Genomic DNA, 22,831 nt, shown 5'->3' with positions numbered 1-22,831 from the left:
ACGTATTCCTGTTTAAAAATAGACCCAAGAAAAACACCTCAAACAATGCAGTGGTGTGATGCAAAGCACGTAGACTACGATACACAACGAATAAACATTTAGGTTAAAATTACTTTAAAGTTCAAAAAAAAAAAAAGGACTTCCAAAGTGCTAACCTGTTTAAATAAATTATAACTTTAGATTATTAATCGATATACTTTATCAATTAGCTCTTAATTACTCAATCTATCGATGGGCTGTAAAACAAAACAATAAAAACAAAAAACAAAAACAATACCTAGTCAATACGAATATATAAAGAGGTAAACAAACAGAATGGAGGAGGAGGAGGAGGGAGGAGGAGGAGGACGATACAGGAAAAAGGAATCTTTTATAACTCTTCTTCACAAACACGTCAAAAAAGGGAAGCATTTCAATTATAATCAATGTTAAAAGAGAATGCAAGGGAAACATGAGTATCCACGTATAAAATGGGTAAATAGGTGTAAGTGGGAATTTAGATATTCGCTTTATAGCATATAAACAAATTAACATGGATGGTCTGCAGCACAATAAACAAAACTGGGTGATCGGGAAAATGAGAGGAACTAGACATGTGTCACATATATAACATATTATAAGAATATGTGGGTGGAAGGAGGAGGCTAGAGATTCGCTTCTCACACATTATAACGTTAACAGTATAAGTATGAGGGAAAGGCGGGGTAGTAAAGATTCTTCACTTAAAATATAGCGTAAAGACAATAAGAGCTGGGGGGTGGGGGTGGGTGGGTAGGGGGGTTGTTAAAAATGATTTTTAAGTGGTCGTGGAAATGTGAGGAGCTAGACATTTATTTGTTTATGGGGAAAATGAGTGGATTAAGATTTACTTATAATATGATATCAACAATATGGGTGTATAGGTGGGGCGGGTGTATATAACATTAACAGTTTAAAATAGCTCATTTTGGTAATAATCATTGACAAGGAGGAAATAAGGAGACCGAATATGCTTATCACAGAAACTAGTTACATTACTCTTTGTGTGATCTGACAACATCGAATGGAGAACTTGATATAATCAATTCTCTGATTTAACCGACAAAACGTAATACGTCATAGTCCATCAATTACATCATGATTTCACATGTATCTATTTTAACAAATCACAGTATGAACATGTTATATATCCCAACCATTTTAGACAGTGTATGCAGACATGGCAGTATAACAGATGACGTAGCTATTTCATCAGATCGATGTGTGATGTTTCACTGTGGTATTGCACCATCCTTTGTCAATACTACCGACGGTGTTACAGAGGCTGAGCAAGTGATGACGTCACACCACTTTGTGAATTCGACTGGTCCGATTTCTGCTTCAGCAAACATAAGATAATTTTGTATTTAAAAAAATATTAATTGTTTTCATACGTTCACCATTTTACGAACACTCAAAGCAGAAAAGTTAACCCGGGTTTCCTCTGACCCTTACGCCCTGACGTACAAGGGAAAGTACATTGTATAACGTTATCCTAGCTCACAGGCACAAGCGCTCCAAGAAAATAAGGGGGGGGGGGGGGGGGGGGGGGGGGGGCAAACTATTCCAAATCGACAGAGAAAATGTCTTTTGAATAATAGAAAATATCACAACTAATCTCATAAGCATAATGCGTTTATATCTTACTTCTGAAACAACATTTGTCATCTAATCTAATTTTCATACATGTACATACAAAAAAAATCCATTAAATTTGTACAATAGTGCTGAGTTGGAGTTATTCCTTATTGTCAATATTGAATATTGTACCAATTTCTGCAACCTGTAAGTTTAACAAAAAAACTTCTTATATCCATTTATTTGTGTTCATCACATATCTAAAATATCAATCTTGTTAAGATCGGTTTACAAATACGTCGAAGTCTAACAGTGAAAACATCATTACATTCAATTGTGTCTGAAAAGTGAAATATGGCTACGTCTATGATTCTGAACAACAAAAATCTTTGTTTCTGGCATAAGTTTTATTCGATTACTCATAATGGCCTTTCCAGATAAGTCGTCATAAAATGGATGTTTTCATGAAATAAATATTTAAGACTCAACATTCGTACAAGTTATGAATTGTTCAGTCTACTATTGAACATTACGTCAGGAATGAAAATAATTGTGTTTGCTAAAACCAAGAGACATTATTTTAACTTTAATACCAATTCATCATATGGACCATCAATGCCAAAGCAAAACATCTTATCTTAGAAACATAAATACATAAATCATGTTTAAATGCATTTTACACTTCATTCAAATGAACTGACCACTTCACTTTATGTAATGAAACGACCACTCCATTTCATATAATGAAACGACCACTGCATTTCATATAATGAAACGACCACTGCATTTTATATAATGAAACGACCACTGCATTTCATATACGTAATTAAACGACCACTCCATTTCATATAATGTAACGACCACTCCATTTCATATAATTAAACGACCACTCCATTTCATATAATGTAAACGACCACTCCATTTCATATAAGTAAACGACCACTCCATTTCATATAAGTAAACGACCACTCCATTTCATATAATTAAACGACCACTCCATTTCATATAATGTAACGACCACTCCATTTCATATAATTAAACCACTCCATTTCATATAATGTAAACGACCACTCCATTTCATATAAGTAAACGACCACTCCATTTCATATAATGAAACGACCACTCCATTTCATATAATGAAACGACCACTCCATTTCATTTAATGAAACGACCACTCCATTTCATAGAGTAAACGACCACTCCACTTCATAAAATGTAACGACTACTCCATTTCATATAATGAAACGACCACTCCACTTCATATAAACGTCTCTGATATAATGAAACGGTAACTTAACTTCAAATAATGAAATGACCATATTACTACAAATAATGAAATAACCACTTCAATGTATTTAATGAAACGACCATTTCATTTCATATAAATATATCATACATATGCGTTTCATAGAAAGAAGCGGATTGTACCCATCCTCTTACTGTTAAACTTGGGGAATGTGGTATTTGTGTTGCTTGACTGCATTTCAGTCAAAACGCACTAAATATAACCAAATACAGTACAGTATAGTAAATATAAAGCTTCACCGTTGCCTACGTGTTCTACATAGCACTAACAGAAGGAGTTGTAAACAAGCTATGACCAAGGGTCACATTCTAACATTTGTGAATTTCCCGTCACCTTGAAACAGGTTGAATGAAAAATCATTGATCTGTACAGATATATATATATAACTGTTATTGACGTTACTGCACAATAGTGCAACGGTGATCTCATCGGCGGCAAATGTAGGTCGGTCTTCTGTTGACAAAGACATCAACATGTTTATGCTGAAATCAGAGACATTTAAACATGTTGATGTTTACTTTTTGTTAACCAATTACTTTTTGCACGTGTCATGTATACACGTGAGTATAAGTCACTCGTGCGTGAAAATATCACCGGATTTCAAAATATTATTGTCTGGGTTTTTTTAATTGATCTGGTGGATATAGAAATTATTCTGTCAATTATTCTGTTATTATCCCTATAATCACCGACACAAACACTACTGGCTCCTGTTGGTGGAAATGGTTACATTATAAGCATATTACCTAATAAAGATTTGGGTTTGATTAAAAACATTGTTATGCCATAATTTAAGTATAGAAATCAACATAGTGTTTAAAGATAGTATTAAAAGATGTACATTCCGGTTTTTTTCTCTATATATATCACTTAGAAAATGAAAGTCCTGAAGTTCAGATTGCTCCGTTCCTTGGGTTTTTGAATGATGATGAGTACAAATTATTTCCTTTCCTTTGTACATTTTTTAAATGACGGGCCACATAGATCTCTACGTGAGATTCAGAGCAGGCTTTGTTGTGATATGCCACAACAGCCAATCAACAGGAAAGAAAATTGTCATTTGTCGATCAAAATATCCAGGCACACATCAGGGAAATTCTTTTAATTTCACCGTGTATACAGGAAGTATGTAGCTTTAATAAATTATCTACAGTATCATATACACTTCCGGGTACATAGGAACGCTCACGTAAATGATCATTGCAGTTGGGACGGACGTATTGAGCTCATTTTCCGTTTTTTGAGGGAGATTTTGTTGTTGGGTTTTTTGTTTTTTTTTCATACCGTACCACATCGCACGTCAGGGAAATACCAAACGAGAACACAGGTACTTGGGGTAAGAAATTATATTTGTATATATATATATACTATATAGCCTCGTATTACTATATAAAATAGAGAGGCTATATAGTAAATATATACAAATATAATTTCTTACCCCAAGTACCTGTGAACGACAACTGCCGTACTGGGGTAATCAGATTTTTACATTTAACTTTGAGAATTAAAATTGGAGAATTTGATAACGCCGAAGCTATATAGACGAGACTTGAAGGAATGCAGTGGTGCTCTTGTTCAATATTAATAACGTATTGAATTGTCATTTTTTCTTCGACCCATTTTAATACATTTTTTGTATTCCACAATTTTGGGCCACCCAGGATCATTGATAGACTGCATTTTATTTGATATTTGGATTTTTTATATTATTTTACATTATTTTACATCAGTTTGTCTATTGTATGTACTCTTTACAAAACATATATCTGAAATTAGGACCATCAAGGGCAATTTATAAATGTTCATAGATATATATTTACCATTGTATGACACTGCCACTATATAACCCTACCAATTCAGTTGCGAGTTCACCAGCTTATGAACTGCCAACTGAAATTTGAATTTGAAAATTTCAAAAAAAAATCGCAGATGGTAAATATAAGCATTGAACGGCTTTTAGTTGGCATTCATGGTCAATATGAATGCCAACTGAAAGCCGTTCAATGCTTAAATAAATTCATAAGGCATCTTAACAAGTGTCATTCATGCTTGTATGAACCTCGGTATATAAGAAAGTGGGAAAAGTACTCACAAACTCATTAAATACAAACATATAACAGTTTATAAAGTTGTTTTAAAGTTTTATTTGTTTCACTTCGAACAATTGATAAATTGTACATTTGCAAAAATATTACATGGGTATAGAATCAAAACCGGTGATTGCCTATTTCAGCCAGTTTAAAACATGCTTGAGTTGGACTATTTTGATAATCAATAAAACATATGGCAAACTTTTCCTCCGACATAGTTTTATAATGTTAACGATTATTCGCTAGTATAAATATTGTAGATCACTATACAGAATATCACACAGTCGCCAACACATTATACCCTGTAAACATTTTAAATGTACAATAAATGAATCATTTTCTTTTACACTTTAGTGTTTAATAAACAACAAAACATTATGAATACATAATCATTATTACATAAATAGGTAGCTTATTTGATATACAAATGTACATCTTTAGTGCGATTTTTTAATACAAAAAAAGTCTTGACAAAGCTATAAGACATTTTGTCATTCCCAATGAAAGTAATCAATATAACAAAGAAAATCAATTGAATGTAGGAAATATACAAAAATAATAAAAGGTTATATTCCTCATTGTATTGAAATATTAGACAAAACACCACAGTGTTTCAAATTTTCAGGAAAAAAATGATATACTCCAATTGTATGGATGAATGAAATCAATGTTATGACACTATCGGCCATATTAGTTTTAATTTCCAGATGATGTAACCTGGTAATCAAAATCTATACATAAATGCAGTTGATACTTTTCTGAATTACATATTGGCTCCAATAATCATTTACTTTTCACATAAAAACTGAAGACTCATTAACCCCATAGACCCTCAACATCATTATTGCACAAGTCCATATAGATCATCGTTTGCTACAATTAATCTGTAATTAATGAATATAACCCAATTAATATTGCTACACAATGTCTACAAAAGGAAAATATTTCTCGTTACTTACCCGATAAACAGACTTAGTTTATTTCCTGGTCTCACCTATAGTTGTCTCGAAAATTTGCGAAATCTAATCCCTGGCCTTTTAGGGTATTTAAACAGATCTTTTTTCCCTTTGAGACCAAAAACAAGCCATCATCAGATCTTTGTATCTAAATCTGTATATTAGTTGGACAACATGGTCAATGAGGTGAGCCCCGGGCAATTAACTTAAGCCGATACATTTCCAGCTGTAATAAGGTCGAACAATGGTCAGATAATAATCAGCGTTCACATTTGATTACGTATAGTGATAATGATATTTCTAAGTTCTGATCGATCGTCAGTGTTCTCATTAAAAGTCAGTTGGTTTGACTTATTTCTGAACAGGTTGAATGATTTTATTTCCTGTTTTGTCTGTAGGACTTTAATCAGTTTATTACAGACCAATATTTAAGTCATTTATTTCAAAACATGAGAACGCTGATCAATCAGTTATATTCACATCGAATAGTTTCATTACCTTCATCACCATCCCTTAACTTCAACAATTGCTTTAAGATGACTAGTGAAAACTGTTGTCAAAAGAATCTTTCACAAATCTCAATAACCCCTGGGAAGTCTTCTCAGTTCTTAAAACATGTTTTAAAATCTTTGAATGTTCAAATAAAATTACACAAGTATTCAAATCAAGGAGGCCAAAAGTTCAAAGACAAGTCAACTCAACATTAATTCATAATCATCTATATCATAACATATTTGATATTATCAAAAGATAAAATATTCAATGACAGGTATCATAGAAACTAATACTTTAATAGAAATTATACAAGTTTAAAAGACTGCTGCATATTTCTATATATAAAATGGTTAAATGGAGTGATTTTTAACATTTGGTTGAAATTTTCACTAAATGTTGCGTCAAATGGGGGCGATTGTTAAATCTGCTCCCAAATTAATTTCTCTGTTTCATTCAAAAGTGGAATGTAAGGTCAGGTTGGAGAGAATATGAAAATTAACTTAATGAAAAATTGTTACAATTCAATGATTCTTTATCTTCAAATGTTATGTTAACTAGTGTTTGAACTGAAGGGCTCCAATCCATTCTCCAAATCACACGTCCAACAAACACCATACTGCCACCACACCATCATTCATTCTCCGTATCATTCCTCAGCTTGCACCAACATTGTTGCTTTCATTCTCTTGGTATTGTTATCCTCATCACCTTGTGGCAACCATGGTAGCTAAAGCTCCGAGACCCATGGCGGTATAGACAAGTCCTTTCCAAAGCTTGTCCTCCATTGCACCTTGCTCTGGGAAATAATCTGCAAATGCATCCTGAAATGATAAAGATTAATAATTCAGCATTTTTCCTGGCCATTTTGGGAAATTGGGGGAAATCCTTCAAATCTTAATTTACATTACAAATTCACTAAATTTGGAGTCGAGAGCTATAAATTATATATAAAAAAAAAAAAGACAAAAAAAAAAAATTGTTCAACAACTTATTAATGTCTGTAGTTGACTCAAAATTAATGAAGGTTCATGTTTTTGTGGTCAGGATTACTTAAACAAATTTTCCAGGAATTAATCTACATCATTTCTTGCAAAGCATACTGTTGCTATGTTGATGACTCAGTGTATATTACATGTAGGGAGTGCTGAATTGTGAAGTAGGTATATATACACACCATGTCTGTGTGTATATGATGTTGGACATTTGCCAAAAGTTAAATAGTAGACATTCTGTATAAACCACAACCTTTTAGTACATGAATGGTTCTGATCAGGTTTCCATAGACCAACTTTATGAAAAGATCAATACCAAAATTGGCAATGTTCCAATTTCTTTGATGTTTAAATATAGTATTGATCCTTTTTGGCGAGACGACACGTTTTAAACAATTTACCACAAATATTTGGATTAAGTCCATATTTCTTATACTAAAATGGTCTCCTGGAGATTTCATTATTTTAAATATTTTTTCCTTTCAAGCTGATCACCATCCTATATTGTTTTAGCTGACAATATTGATATATCCTAGATAGTTTTGGGACTAACAACTATATATAGCTAGCTACTATAGGCCCAACTCCAAGGAGTTGAATCCGTGTGCGAGAGTCGTGATAAACAAATGAGTTTTCAATACAAATCACATCTGTTTTAAACAGATGATCTTATATTCTACTTGATCAGTAGATGTTGTCGCAACAGTAACATATCAAAATCCCATGTTCTATTTGTCGCATATAGTTTTAATTTTAAGTAATAGATGTACATTATATTAAATGCATTATATTCAGGATTTTTTCAATAACTGTTTTTTGTTTTTTTTAACATAACGCCTCTGTGTCATACTAGACCTTAAATACGTGATTTGTGGGGGGTCTAAGCTTGAAATCTTGATTTAGACCACAGGTGCCTGACTCGTTTTTATAAAATAATAACATATAGAGTACATATAAATGAGAAAGGTTCTGAACTCCCCCAGGCTTGAAATCTGATGTATTTATTTCTAAGTACCGTAGCTTCGGTTGTATTGGGTGGATTTTTTCGAAGTAGGACTTAAATTGAAGAGAAATGGTCAATCTTTAAAATAAGCCATAACATGTTGTCGATTTCTCGATATTAGTTTACGAAATCGGGCGTGAAACTTCAAAATCCCCTCGATTTTGTTTAGTCGGACAAGTTGACGTAACGGGGTCACCGCACTTTGACTCTATTGGACATAGCTTTAAATACGAAGTCCACGGGTTAATCAAGAGGTACGCTTCATCAGATCACCGAATACAACTATTACATACACTTACTTTATGTATACGAGCACCCTATCGACGGCCCCGGGACTTTTTATGCATACTGATAGCAGATTTTCCACTTGAGTAGCCATGTTGTGTCAGCCGCGGTAAATTTGAACACGCATTCTGATTGGTTCAACACATTTTCTATAACCAATCAGAATGCTTGTTCAAATTTACCGCGGCTGACACAACATGGCTACTCAAGTGGAAAATCTGCTATCAGTATGCATAAAAAGTCCCGGGGCCGTCGATAGGGTGCTCGTATACATAAAGTAAGTGTATGTAATAGTTGTATTCGGTGATCTGATGAAGCGTACCTCTTGATTAACCCGTGGACTTCGTATTTAAAGCTATGTCCAATAGAGTCAAAGTGCGGTGACCCCGTTACGTCAACTTGTCCGACTAAACAAAATCGAGGGGATTTTGAAGTTTCACGCCCGATTTCGTAAACTAATATCGAGAAATCGACAACATGTTATGGCTTATTTTAAAGATTGACCATTTCTCTTCAATTTAAGTCCTACTTCGAAAAAATCCACCCAATACAACCGAAGCTACGGTACTTAGAAATAAATACATCAGATTTCAAGCCTGGGGGAGTTCAGAACCTTTCTCATTTATATGTACTCTATATGTTATTATTTTATAAAAACGAGTCAGGCACCTGTGTTTAGACTGAACACGGTTATCGACTTCATAAACGAAATTCTAGAATAAATTTGTGTTATTATTAACACTTCTTCGGATAATTTATTCTTACCCATCCTCCGTTATCAAGAATCCACCTCCCAAATTTGCTTGCAACATATTTCCCAGCATACAAAGCTATTCTTTCATCACAATCGGGAGTGTGAACGCGACAATGCAAAGCTAATCGAGATGCAAATGTGTAAACAGCAACAATTCTACCCCAGTTAATTTGTCCATCTTCGAATATTTCATCAACCACAGATACGAATGTCGGAAAAGCATTTGAATCGTCCACATTCAGTTTATTTACCATTCCTTTGAATGCAATGTCATGTCGGTCTGATAATTCCCGAACAGTTCTCCGCATTGTTTTGCAATATCTGTCCACAGGTTTTTTACATTCTTCAAGTCCAAAACTACTGATAACATCAGTTGCAATAACCTCAGATTCCAGCCTGATCTTTTCCAATGGAGTAGCACTACCAGGCGTCTGTGTTTGTTGATCTAACTTATTCATATCCTGACCAAGCCCCTGAAAACCTGGCATAAGCCCCAGCTGTTTATGAATTTCAGCGAACAAATTTCCTTTAACGGGGTAGTTTGACCCCATTTGAATTCCTTCCGTAGCCATCCTTATTGAAAACACGTCCGAATCGTCAGGAAAAATAATCTAGTGAGAGAAACGGTCACCGCTTTATAAGCGGTTGAAGAGAGGTTCTCTAAAGTACGTCGGTTTCCTCGTACAAAATGGCTACAAGAGGCTCCGTGCCGATATCTGCTCATGTGACCGAGCGTCAGTTTGTTTGAACCATTCACAACGCGTATCGGGTCTTACATATAAGGACAGCGGAAACACTTCGTTCTATTTTAAGAGTTGTAATCTGGAAAAGTCACAACTCTGGATTTGATTGGCTGATATTTGTAGGAGAAGGAAATCCCACAACCGTGACCACTCGGCGAGAGAATTCACCAGCGACTGGAAGTGAGGAAGTAATGTAAAGGAAAATCCTACTGTTTCAAAGTGAATTCCCAAAAGGAAGTGGTAAGTGTAACATTTATATTTTCTCTACTTTATTCTATAAGCAAACAACATGGGAAATGATAGGAGGAATGGGTCGCCGATAAAGTTGTAGATTGAGCTTATGTCAACACTTTATGCTATTTTTATCAATAAAACATGGCTGCTGGCTGGTCACTCTCCCACCACTGACATTTGTATCCACACTTGTTATATGTCAATATGTAAGGACTCTGATCCATATAGAATAAACATTGTCAATATAAAGATGACCTACTAGACCAACTCTATTTTTTCACATACATTTTTTTTCTCTCGAGATGTAACTTGAATGTTATGATTTGTATAAACTTTTATTTATAAATCATAATGTAAAAACATGTCAGGAATCAGATGTTGTCGAACCATCTTCATTTCATTCAGTTGACAAAGATCTGTATCTTGTCACGTCATTAGAACTCAATATTCTGTTGTGATGAATGACACATCTTGTGACATTTTAATTTAGGCCTGGTCTGAACATGTTGATGTTTGGAGTCCTTCCATGATAATCACCCCAAACAAATATCTGAAATAAGAGAATAACAATCACCATTATAATATTTTGCTACCATTTACTTCTGTTTCCAATTCAATATGTTAGAGTACTGCCAACAAATCTTCATATTATGATATTTTACATTTATTATGGGATATCTATTTTTTGTTTATTAACCAAACTTTATTATTATAGGACTAGATGTTAGATAATGCAGACTTGAGCTGATAACTAATATAAGCAGGTCAATTTGCAGAAATGTAAACATTGAAACATATAATCAGAAAGAAATAGTTAGTTTCCATGATTTCATTCCAGGAGTTCACCATGGGTCTTCCATTGGCAGACGAAGACCAGGGGAGGCAGGAACATAGTGAAGAAAACGAACAAGCACGTCCGTTACCAGGGGTTCCGTTCAATCAAATTATTACTGACCGACTACACAGGACACAACACGATAATCGACGGAACTCTTTACCTCCAGGTTTTCTGGAACAACTTGATGTCAAGAGTGTGTGTGGCCAAATTCTCCGCTTCATGGGTGATGAACACTTTTCTAAAACTTGTGGCCGCCATCTGAGGTGTATGGGAGACGAGATATCTCATTTGTACTGGTTAAAGAAAACTGTGATGGGGCCACAACAAAACGCACCAAATCAAGAACAATCACTTTCACACAATTCGCATTCTTTACCAGATTTACGAAGCATGAGATCAGAACAACAACAGGGTGGAAGGAATGACAATTAATTTCTGATTTTGTGCAAATATTATAAAAAAAAATTATCATTTATTGAGAAATTAAAGCTTCCATGATATTTATAGTATTAAGTGATTACCAAGTCTTAGAAACAAGTTGATGTACAATTGTTAATTACTGTACATCGTCAAATGATTAAGATTCATATTGAGCACAGGAACTTTGCATGTATTCCCAACCCATAGTTCATATTCATATATATGATAGTTATATATAGACCTTGTGATATTGAGGACATGCTATACACAAATTTATAGATTTTAGTTCTATTAAAGAACTGGACATTTTTAATCTAGCCTGTAATGCATGTACATAGTTATACTAAAGTGAACAGGAATTGGAATCATAATATCTGGATGTGTATGATTTTGTTTAGTATACGTAGTTGTCATTATATGACAATGTGATGTTTAATTTATTGGGTTGTCACTTATATAACAATGTCTGGTTTCCTTTATCTGCATAATGTAGTAATATCAGCTTAATACGGTAATATATATGTTCCTATGGTTGTCTGTTGGACAATGTGGGGTTTCCAAATCTTTTATTATTAATATTCTTGTATTATTTTTTTTTGCATTTCAACAGATTTTAATTATACGAGTACCAGTTGGATTAAACAGCAGACTGGAGCTTGTGGCTTATTTAACTACCATATTCAACCTAATAATTGCATCCGCATCATTTTTTCCATGAACAGAGGTTTGGTGTGATATCAAAACTTCCTTATCTTTTTATCTGGCGATATATCCTCAGTATAACCAAAGATGTTATTCACTACATCTAGATATGTAAATAAAGACATATTTTTTCATACCCAGATTTCACATGGAAACATTTGACTCTGCACATGGTTTTTAATATATTTAGCGTTTTGCGAGCATGCGATGCCCTTACTAGGAAGAATATAGCACATGTACAATAAGTCTTCAGACCGAGATATACATGGAAACCATGATAGGTTTCCAGGCCAAATATAGTTGTTACTGTAGGATCATTTGGAATTTATTTGGTTGTCAACAACGTACCTTTAGTACAGTGTACTACATAACATCAGATAATGTGTATACATGTATATATAAGTATATTATAAGTTCCTCAGGACAGTAACCTCTGACCTAACTTACCGGGTATTATGAACAAAAATAACATTCCACTGTTGTTTTATATTTCCGAACTTCCCTCCTGTTAAATGGCAATTATTTTTAAAATTATTACTTTGTTGTTTTGTTTACATTTTAATTATTTGTGTTGTTATATACTTGTCAGCCTATATGATATCCTAGATAAACGATTTAAACTAATTTTATTTAGGTTGTTAAACTACATTAATTTATTATTGGTGTGCAAGATTTAGACAAAATCTTCTAAATACGGTATGTAATACTCGGGAGATATGGCATGGATGACATTGATCGTCAGGCTGGTGTCACAGTTTGTTTAGCGTTTCTAACTTTGCTCGTGGGGATTGTTACTATTTTGATACTCCTAGATATTTACTCGTGATACTAGAAAAAAGTTCAACAATTTTTAAATGAAATTGAGAGAATATTAAAACAAATTTTTAATAAAATGGATGAGATGCATGTATGTGTACATGGTAACAGTAATGTATGTGTTACGATGTATCTGAGAGAAAGTCGTAGTGGAGAATTGTTCTGACAATAATATTTGATAGTCTGTTCTGGAATTTTCGAAGTTCGGTTGTGAAAGTAAGTTTTTACAAGGCTGGCGCACGTGCCTGACAGGCGAGCGACTGTTTGAAATGATTATTACACAAAGTTGTCAAAAGTGCCATCAATTGGGATATTATATATAGTTATTGCTGTACTGGGTATTACCTTGGTAACCAGGGGCCGCGGTGGCCGAGTGGTTAAGGTGTCCCGACACTTAAACACTAGCCCTCCACCTCTGGGTTGCGAGTTCGAAACCTACGTGGGGCAGTTGCCCAGGTACTGACCGTAGGCCGGTGGTTTTTCTCCGGGTACTCCGGCTTTCCTCCACCTCCAAAACCTGGCACGTCTTTAAATGACCCTGGCTGTTAATAGGACGTTAAACAAAAAACAAAACAAACAAACCAAACCTTGGTAAACACAATACAGTGTTAAATCCTTGGTAAGCACGATAGTGTTTAAACCTTAGCTTTGTATTAGATAATTAAAACCCTATGTAAGCTCATCATTCTGTTAAAACTGATGATTGTAGTTACAGATGTTGGTTTTGTAACATCAATAAAAAATATATAAGTCATATCTATTGTGTTTGTAAACTTTTTTTGCTTGATGACTAACCATTTTGCCCTTTAATTTAGTAGAGACATTTTTTCAGTAAAATTTACACTCCCTCTAATGTAGCCCGAGTTTCCTCTGGCCCTGACACCACGCATACCTAGACATCTGGTGGTCGATGGTTCAGCCAAAACCACATTTTAAAACTATGTGGGCCATGACATAGGGATATAGTCAATATACGATCAGCGCTGAGCATTATCTGTAGGTTTCGTATGTTATTGGCCGATCAGTTAATTAATTTTTTTTAAAGGGGCATTCCTTCTTTGGAATAAAGTTTAGGTCGTCAAAATTAAACTTACTGGAGAATATGTATTTTTTCAAAGTAGTAAAAGTTATAATCTTTACATTAATGGAGCAGTTTTACTCTCAAGATAAACCAAAGTTCTTCGAGTATTAAGTCCTGAAAATTCTTAATTCGACCCGAAATATCACTTATTACCGCAAAGATATACGGTATTTATGTACATTTCGGCGTTAGTTACATTAGGTGTTGGCACAGACACTCATTTAATCATCGTTCGGACATAGATTTCATCAATAGAAATTATGCATGTTTCCGATGTCCGAACTTGGGGAATGCCCCTTTAAGGAGCGAAAAACATCAGAAAAAAAACCTCATTCCGATTACGTTGAACATGGCTGCTGTACAGCCTAAATATCATAGAACCATATTTACTAAAAGAAGTACTTGAAATTAAACTGTCTAATGTTTATCTTTACAATACGTAATAATATATCAATGTTAATTTCCGTAATTTTGGTACGAGGATGTACTGGCTATTGTCAGTTTGGCATGGGGCACGTGTCTGGTCAGAAATGTTTCTGGGTTACCTAACGTGACATAAAATAGCAATCTTAAGGAACATCTGCGTACCCAGTGACCACGGGTTACGTCAAGATTATCAATCGGACAATGCCAGAGGTCAATCATCATTGATTGTCCAGTGTGGTCGGATCACGGAGTCGAGGAGTGTGAGGTCAAAGTATGTCCACTCGTTGACAGCTGGCTGGAGGTAATTTCACGGGTGCGCGCGCGATTCACACCGATGCCATGTACGCAACCACAGGAAATCACCACGCAAGTTTCGTGATAGCAAGGTTTTAATAAAAGGTTCACACAATTAAGTTGAGTATAATTCGAGTTTTAGGCACGGATAATTATGAAGAGCTGCTTAAGTGGGAGATTAATTTGATTATTGATGTAAATCGTGCTCTCTTACTCAAAATAGAAGACAGGGTAATTTTTACACAAATCATTGTACCATCAACACAGACAAAGTTATGTCGGTATCATGGAATCTCTGTTGGTAGTATCAGCTGTTGAAAAACTCACAGAGGGTAGGCGATGTCACAAAAAACAATTTGCCAGATCAGGCGCGTATATATATAGCTGCCTATACGCAAATACGCAGTTGCATCAGTTTTCAAACAAAAAACAAAACAAAAAGAAAAAAAAAAGGAAAAGAAAAAACAAAACAACACCAACCACCCAAAAAAGCTCTGATATTTATGTGAGTTTATCTAGGCCTATAGACAAAATATGTTTGATAAAAAAATCCGAAGACCTGTTTCTTTGGAAGAAGTTTCAGCTCGCCCCGCAGGAACCATCAGCATCAGAAAAAAACCCAAACATATGTTGTACACGTATTTACCTTGACTTTGATGGGAAAGTTTTGAATTTTACAGACTGTCATAAGCATTAAGGTGTTGTTTTTAATTCAAGTGCAAAATGGGGGGAGGGGGGGATTTTGGTATTACATATGTACCCTCTGTCTGATCTTCGATGAAACTATTGCACACCAACGCTGTCACGAATGTTTTGCCTTATATATGAAGACTGCTAAATAGTGGGATTAACGTCTCCAAACGAGACCAAGTGTGGTTTTCAATATGTAAATCACTAAACATTTTATCAAACTTAAAAAAAAGCCTGGGTAGTCACATGAACACAGTTCCCTGGTATTTAAGCTTCAGAACTCTGACCCCTATCTGAGAGAGTGTCCCAGGCTCGGCTATAACCGGAACAAGTACGCTAATCCTCGTCAATCAACCCCTATCCGAGTATAATGATAATCGCTATAATTCCAACTTTTAACTTAACTCTAGAACACATGTCGTGCTATGTTATGACCACCGGTACAGTTGAAAGATTCATTTATATTAAATTCAATTCAACTTTAGTGAAAATTTTATAACTATAACTGTACTTTCATATATAAATGAATGTTACCTACATGTACACATACCGTCATGAAAACATCGCCAAATGTCGCAATGATCATCCCAAAATGTCGTGTTACGGTAACGCGACTTAAATACAAGGTAGATCTCAGGTTTTTGATCTTGATTTCTTTCTTTTACAACCCTTCCAACAGAAAAGGTATTGCTTTGCCCAATGGACTATGGTTATGTACGTATGGTTATTCAACACATATTAGGACATTATGTAAACATGTTCCAAGGGTGCAAAATAAGGTAAAGTCAACACAAATTAACATTTTAAATGCTGTACAAGGCTCGTCGTTTCAAGAAAACAGGACAACGTAACTATTCGGACATCGTTAAATGACGGGACTTAAATTGTCCAAACACTTAACTGTATATCATAATACGGTACTCATTCACCCCTCATTTCATTTCATTTCTCTACATACACATACAAAATAACCTGGCCACGCACATGCAGATACAAAATAGCCTCTTCCGTGCACGACCCGTCCCACGACTACATATCTTTGAAATGTTTGGAGTACGTTACGTCGTACCCTTCCACGACCACTTATACCGGGATCCCCACCCCTCCACGGCCGCTTTTACCGGGATCCCCACCCCTCCCACGGCAACTTTTACCGGGATCCCCACCACTCCACGGCCGCTTTGACTGGGATCCCCAACCCTCCACGGCCACTTTTACCGGGATCCCCACCACTCCACGACCACTTATACCGGGATCCCCACCCCTCCACGGCCGCTTTTACATTTTGACCGATTTCAATTTTGCATACTACCAATTAATTAATTGATGTTGCCTCTGCTCTCAAGCAAATTTCTTTGTTTCAGAGACCCTAAACCTGTAATAGAGTTAGTGAATGTTTCTATTCCGGAAACAATAAACACCGTACATTGTTCATCGTGTAAACAGCTTCCATTGGGTCAGTCTCCTATAAACTGAGAAATAAACAAGTATTAATGTCCAGAGTTGTTTACCGTATATCAGCTCGGAGCAACCAGAGGGGCGATATGGGTGGTATTTGACCTGCAGCCCAGTACAGTGACCCACAGCTAGGGATTGTATTCTGATTATCAAGTGTCGGATTGAAATTCCTCACGAGACTAAAAGGACTTCAGGTACCTAGGACTTAGCTGGTTTAGCGTCCAAACAATGTCAAAAACCTAAAACAATGAACCCGTCTAATCTGACGTCAACTTTACTGGAACCTGCCCAAAGGGTTAGAAGAGAATTTACCTGTCATGCACCATAAGTAATTACATGTACCTGAATACAGCCCACAAATTCTTTCTTTAAAAAGTACCTTTTTACTGATATCGAAATGATTTTTTTTTGACAAAAATTAATAAGTTATAAGCTGATGAGAACAGATCGTACATGTTGGATTATGTTCTGAGCATTTGTTGTTAGGAGAGCAGACATCTACATATTTTAGAGCCTTGTTGACTTAAATTCCCGGTCATCTAATGAAATGTTCAAAACGAAATACTTCAGACATAGATTCGAAACAATCTTAATATTTTACTATCTTATTATATCATTAAAATCGAATCAATATCAAAGTTGGAAAAACACTTCACATTTTTGGGGTCGAGGAAATAAGTAAAACCGCAAATTTGATAGATTTTGAAGTATTAATCGTACCTATTGTGTAACATTTCCGTTGGTTATGTGAAAATAAAAGCATGTCCAAGACACACTAGATTTGCCAGAAAATTGTCCATATGATTAATTATATTGTATATATTGAAAATATTGGCCTTTTAAAGATAGCAGTATTGACACAATGATATATAACATTGTATAACGGGGTACACAGGCAATATGTCTTCACGTGAATTTCACGTGAAAAGCGGTAAAAACGTGAATTTCACGTGAATTTCACATGAATTTCACGTGAATTTCACGTGAAATTTTTGTCCATTTGATTTTTATATGCTGTTTTTTTCACGTGAATTTCACGTGAAATTCATGTGAATTTTTTCACGTGAAGAAACATTGGCTGTGTAGTCGGGGTGGCACAGTAGTAACACACTTGCCTTTCACCCAGGCGGCCGGTGTTCAATTCCCCGACGAATCGGACGTGACGGCATATGGTGTCGCCATCCCTGGTTTTCTCTGGGTTATTACTCCCGTTTCCTCTCACACACGTCCATCCGGGCCATCAAGCGTGATAAATATAAGCTGTTATAACTCGCAATTGTTGTAAAATGAATAAAGTTTATATTACATTATATTGTATTTTGCTGTATGCTGTGACGTTTGCGTTCGATGTAATTTTCATTTCGAGAACCTGACATTGTAATAATAGAGATCTAGCTACGATTTACCTGCCAGTCGTCGATTATAGGGAGGACGCTTAGCCTCCGGAACACATGGGCCCGTATTTATGAAACCGTACTCATGCTGAAAGACACATTTTGTGCTCAGACTCAAATACTGTTAGTGATCAATATAGGTCTAATATATTATCTAATATATTTTTTCAATGATTTGAAGGGATTTCGGAAACATGTCATGCATTATTTTCGATGTTTATGTTGTTCTTTTAAACTGCGATTTCTTTATTTACAGTGGTAAGTGAGTTCAAAGGAAGTTGGATTGAGCACAGATTTCATATCTAAGCACAAGAATGGTTTCATGAATAATTATATATAAGGGACTGGCCTTGTCAAAAGTCACTCTGTAAATATATATACATGTAATGCCCCTTTATCGATTTAGAGTTAGAAGTGCTGTTTGGTTTGCACGACGTTATTCAGGTTTTAAGCCAGATAAAATAGTTTTATGTATTTGTATTAAGGTTCATGTAATACTGACCTACGTTGCTGAATAATCAGTCTGACAGTGTGTTGAAGAACTTTTTTCTGCTGTTGCTTGTGTGTAATACATGTATATTTGTTTGTTTTTTGTTTGTTTTAATTGTTGTGTTTGTTTTTGTTTTGTTTTGCTTTTTTTTTCTTCTGTTTTTGTTTTTGTTTTTTTTTTTTATTATTTTGTGTGTGTTTTTTTTTAACGATACGGTTATTGTCTGTTCAGTATACATGTGAGTGGCACAGGCCCACTTGTCCTCTTCTTATTTTATACAAATTGTTATCTCCCCCAGTTAACTGATGGCAAGTTACAAAATGAAGTGACCTACATAAAACTGATCAAGTGACCGGCATTCTGAGAATAAACTTGTGAACCTGTGCTATTGGGCTGTATTTCAATGGTCCGGCACTGGTCACTGGCCGTAATCTGGTCACGTTCAGCAAATTGTCCGGCTGTACACCTCCGGACCATTGTCATACTTGGCAAAGGAACAATGGATACGGAAATACCACATATAGTTAATCCCTCGGGAATGTTGGACACAAACCCAACTTCCAACCTTATCTACTAGTATATATATTTATTTGTGAAACTGTTCCATGTTCTATGTCTATATGTAATCGTTGGTAATTTACCTATGTCTTGATAAAGGGGCAGATTGCCTCGAAAATTCGACAATTTACTAGTCTGTACTGTCGTTATTACTACTTGATAATTATATAATATGTATACAATGTACATAAAAAATGAAATTCACGCTTGATAATACGTTTATCTATGTTTGGTTCCTTATAATTTATTTACAATAGACGAAATACCTACAATCTATTGTTTCACAAATCAATGGGTATCCGGTATATAATTCGTATTTGGGTGAATATGACAATATGTCGTATACGCTTCACATGTATATGACTATTTATAATCGTATAAGATTTTCTGTCTAGTTAAAACCAAAGCTATACACGTCTGCTTTCAATGTTAGTGCAGATTTACATGTACACTATGCAAATTTTCGACATTATAGAAAAATATATATTTCTTTAAAAGTGACGTGTTGCCAAATGCGGATGAATAACTTTCCAAATACCATGTTTTGAACCTCCAGAAACCGTGAACATTGGAAACCGGTTCTAGTTTCATTGAAAACATGGGTTTTACCGTCGGTATCAGAATATCAAACATATCCTATACACTGTATATCTTATATCTATCTGAAGGAAGTTGTTGTGTGTCAGACTATCTACCTGTGTGTCCGGGTACAGGTAACACACACTCAAACCCACGCAAAGCAATACCTGGAATATTATTTAATGTTAAAAGAAATACCCGATATAGAATAGTATATTTACATTATCGTTGTACAATCAATAATTATCCTCGAATCCTGTCGTATCCCGACAGGTAAGGGTTACTTCTCCAAACAGAACCCTTTCTAAACCGGCCATATATTCATGTACCGTGCGTGATCGGTATAAATAAGTTCCACTGTATACATTTACACGTATGTAACTGAATGCTAATTGGTTAGCGTTGATGAAATGTAAATAGAAAAAAAATGTAAAAAGAAATATATAAAAAGAAAAAAATTAAGGAGAAAAACGAACCCTTTCTAAACCGGCCAAATATCCATGTACCGTGCATGATCGGTATAGAGAAGTTCCACTCTAACTGTATGCTAGGCGGTTAGCGTTCATGGCATGTATGTAAAAACAAAAATGTAAAGAGGAAAGCAAACCCTCTCTAAACCGGCCAAATATCTATGTACCGTGCATGATCGGTATAGAGAAGTTCCACTCTAACTGTATGCTAGGCGGTTAGCGTTCATGGCATGTATGTAAAAACAAAAATGTAAAGAGGAAAGCAAACCCTCTCTAAACCGGCCAAATATCCATGTACCTCGCATTATCGGTTTAGAGAAGTTCCACTCTATACATACATGTACATTTGTATGTAACTGTATGGTAGTATGTTATTGTTAATGGAATGTAAAGAGAAAAAAAAACCTTACAAAAGAAAAGCAGAACAAAACAGAACAAAACAAAAAATGATGGTGTTAGTTAATGGTAAATCCGGATTAGACCAATAATTTCACACATTTAACAAAGTAAATACGTATATGTATTCATGATTTAGTTAGGTATGTAGTTAGGGTGATTTATTGGCTCTAACGAAAAGTAGATTGTTTACATAGGTGCCTTTCAACCCACACAGATTTGATTTTTACTTAGAACTTAACATGTACACACGCATTTGTTGTATCTACGCACCACGGAATCTACCGGGCAGTGTCATGGTAGATCAGGTTTACTCTGAGAATCAAAGGTACAGAACATTTGGAGGTTTTCTGTTGCCATGGTATGACGATATCATTTACCTTGGTTTATTTCACCTCGTGTACAACTTTATTTATATATTTATTTTTCATTTGTGTTCGTAAACAAAACTCAACTCTCTAGTTTACTGCAATCTGTATAACATTTAATTGGAGAAAGGGGATCAGAGTGCAGGAATCGCTCAAATTACTTGCCCAAATGGTCTCCTCCATAGAATCACATTTTCCCGTTTTGGGATCTGTCTCTCAGTTCCATGTGATAGGTAGGGATATACAATAATAATTACAAGTAATCATTCAAGTGAACAAAGGCCCATAAATCTGTATAAAATCAATAAAATAATATAGAACCATTGTCTCATCTGTATTCAAGGTCAAATGAACTTGACCTTGACTATTTTTGTTCTTTTTTGTCTGTCATTTTGAATTGTATTTGTGTCATTAAATCGAAATCGTGCCACCAATATGGATATTTGCATTGAAACCATAACGAAAAACTCTCCATATCGTTCTGTTCTGTCCCCCTGCCCTCCCCCTCCCACAATGTCTGTCAGTACATGTAACACTCCATCACGTACACACACAGTACATGTAGACATGGTATTTACATTAAATACTAGCCAAGGTTTTCTGGAAAACAAAAGATGTCGCTCATCAAACGCTCAGACGGGGCGGCATAAATATAGGTCATGGTTTTTTTCCCTGGAGCGATGGGGAGATAGGAGTCCATGGAAAACACAAGGGCCACCACAACAAGGAGATATTGATCGGACCTGCTTATGTGTGCCCATGTTTATCTGTTTTATCTATGTTTATAATGATTGCAGGGCAACAACTTAATTTCAGACAGTTTGCAAACAAACGTTAAATTCTCTAAGGCCTTGTCTCAGGAACATACCGACAAGTATACCAATATAGTATTATCTACGTTGTGGTTGTAAGAGTTGGTGGATTTTTATATTATACAAATTTATCTATAAATCTTGGTTTTGGCACGTTGCTAGCCGGAGTTTCCTCTGGCCCTAACACAGTGTCTGTTTTAAGAACCGTGTCTGTTATAGGGACCCTTCACCATCCCTACACCAGACACGGTGTCAGGACCAGAGGAAACTCAGGTGGGCTAGCCATAACCCAGATATGGTGTCAGGGCCAGAGGAAACTCGGGCTGGCCATACACCAGGTATGATGTCAGGGCCAGAGGAAACTCGGACTAGGATGTAGCATGCTACATGTATATGTATCAAAATGTCACCATGAAAATACTTCAGTAAAGAGTCTATACCATATACATGTTCTCTTCCTTACGTACGTAAGTCAACTAAAGCTACCTCTCAGGACAAGCTAACCCTAAATTGACCAAACTGCGAATTTCAATTTGTTGGTCATTGTAAGTGTAAATTTTGTTCTGGGTATTTCAGATCACACAT

General features: G+C 35.4%; 1 protein-coding gene and 1 long non-coding RNA gene across 2 annotated transcripts; one reads left to right on the top strand and one right to left on the bottom strand.

Annotated features, from left to right (window-relative positions):
- Positions 1-5,026: 5,026 nt before the first annotated feature.
- LOC117334166 (bcl-2-related protein A1-like) lies at positions 5,027-10,216 on the bottom strand. The gene is made up of 2 exons (XM_033893639.1): positions 9,489-10,216; positions 5,027-7,264 (listed from the first exon to the last, which is right to left on the bottom strand). Exons 1-2 carry the CDS (start codon positions 10,047-10,049, stop codon positions 7,148-7,150), a joined length of 678 nt encoding a protein of 225 aa, XP_033749530.1. The 5' UTR covers positions 10,050-10,216; the 3' UTR covers positions 5,027-7,147.
- A 115-nt stretch (positions 10,217-10,331) lies between these two features.
- LOC117334167 lies at positions 10,332-13,986 on the top strand. Its single transcript, XR_004534052.1, has 2 exons — positions 10,332-10,460; positions 11,293-13,986. It is a non-coding gene; the product is annotated as an uncharacterized LOC117334167 (long non-coding RNA).
- The last annotated feature ends 8,845 nt before the right edge of the window (positions 13,987-22,831 follow it).

The sequence above is a fragment of the Pecten maximus genome, chromosome 9 (assembly GCF_902652985.1).
Source record: "Pecten maximus chromosome 9, xPecMax1.1, whole genome shotgun sequence".
NCBI classification, from domain to species: domain Eukaryota; kingdom Metazoa; phylum Mollusca; class Bivalvia; order Pectinida; family Pectinidae; genus Pecten; species Pecten maximus.
This window is presented reverse-complemented; position numbering and strand designations above follow the sequence as displayed.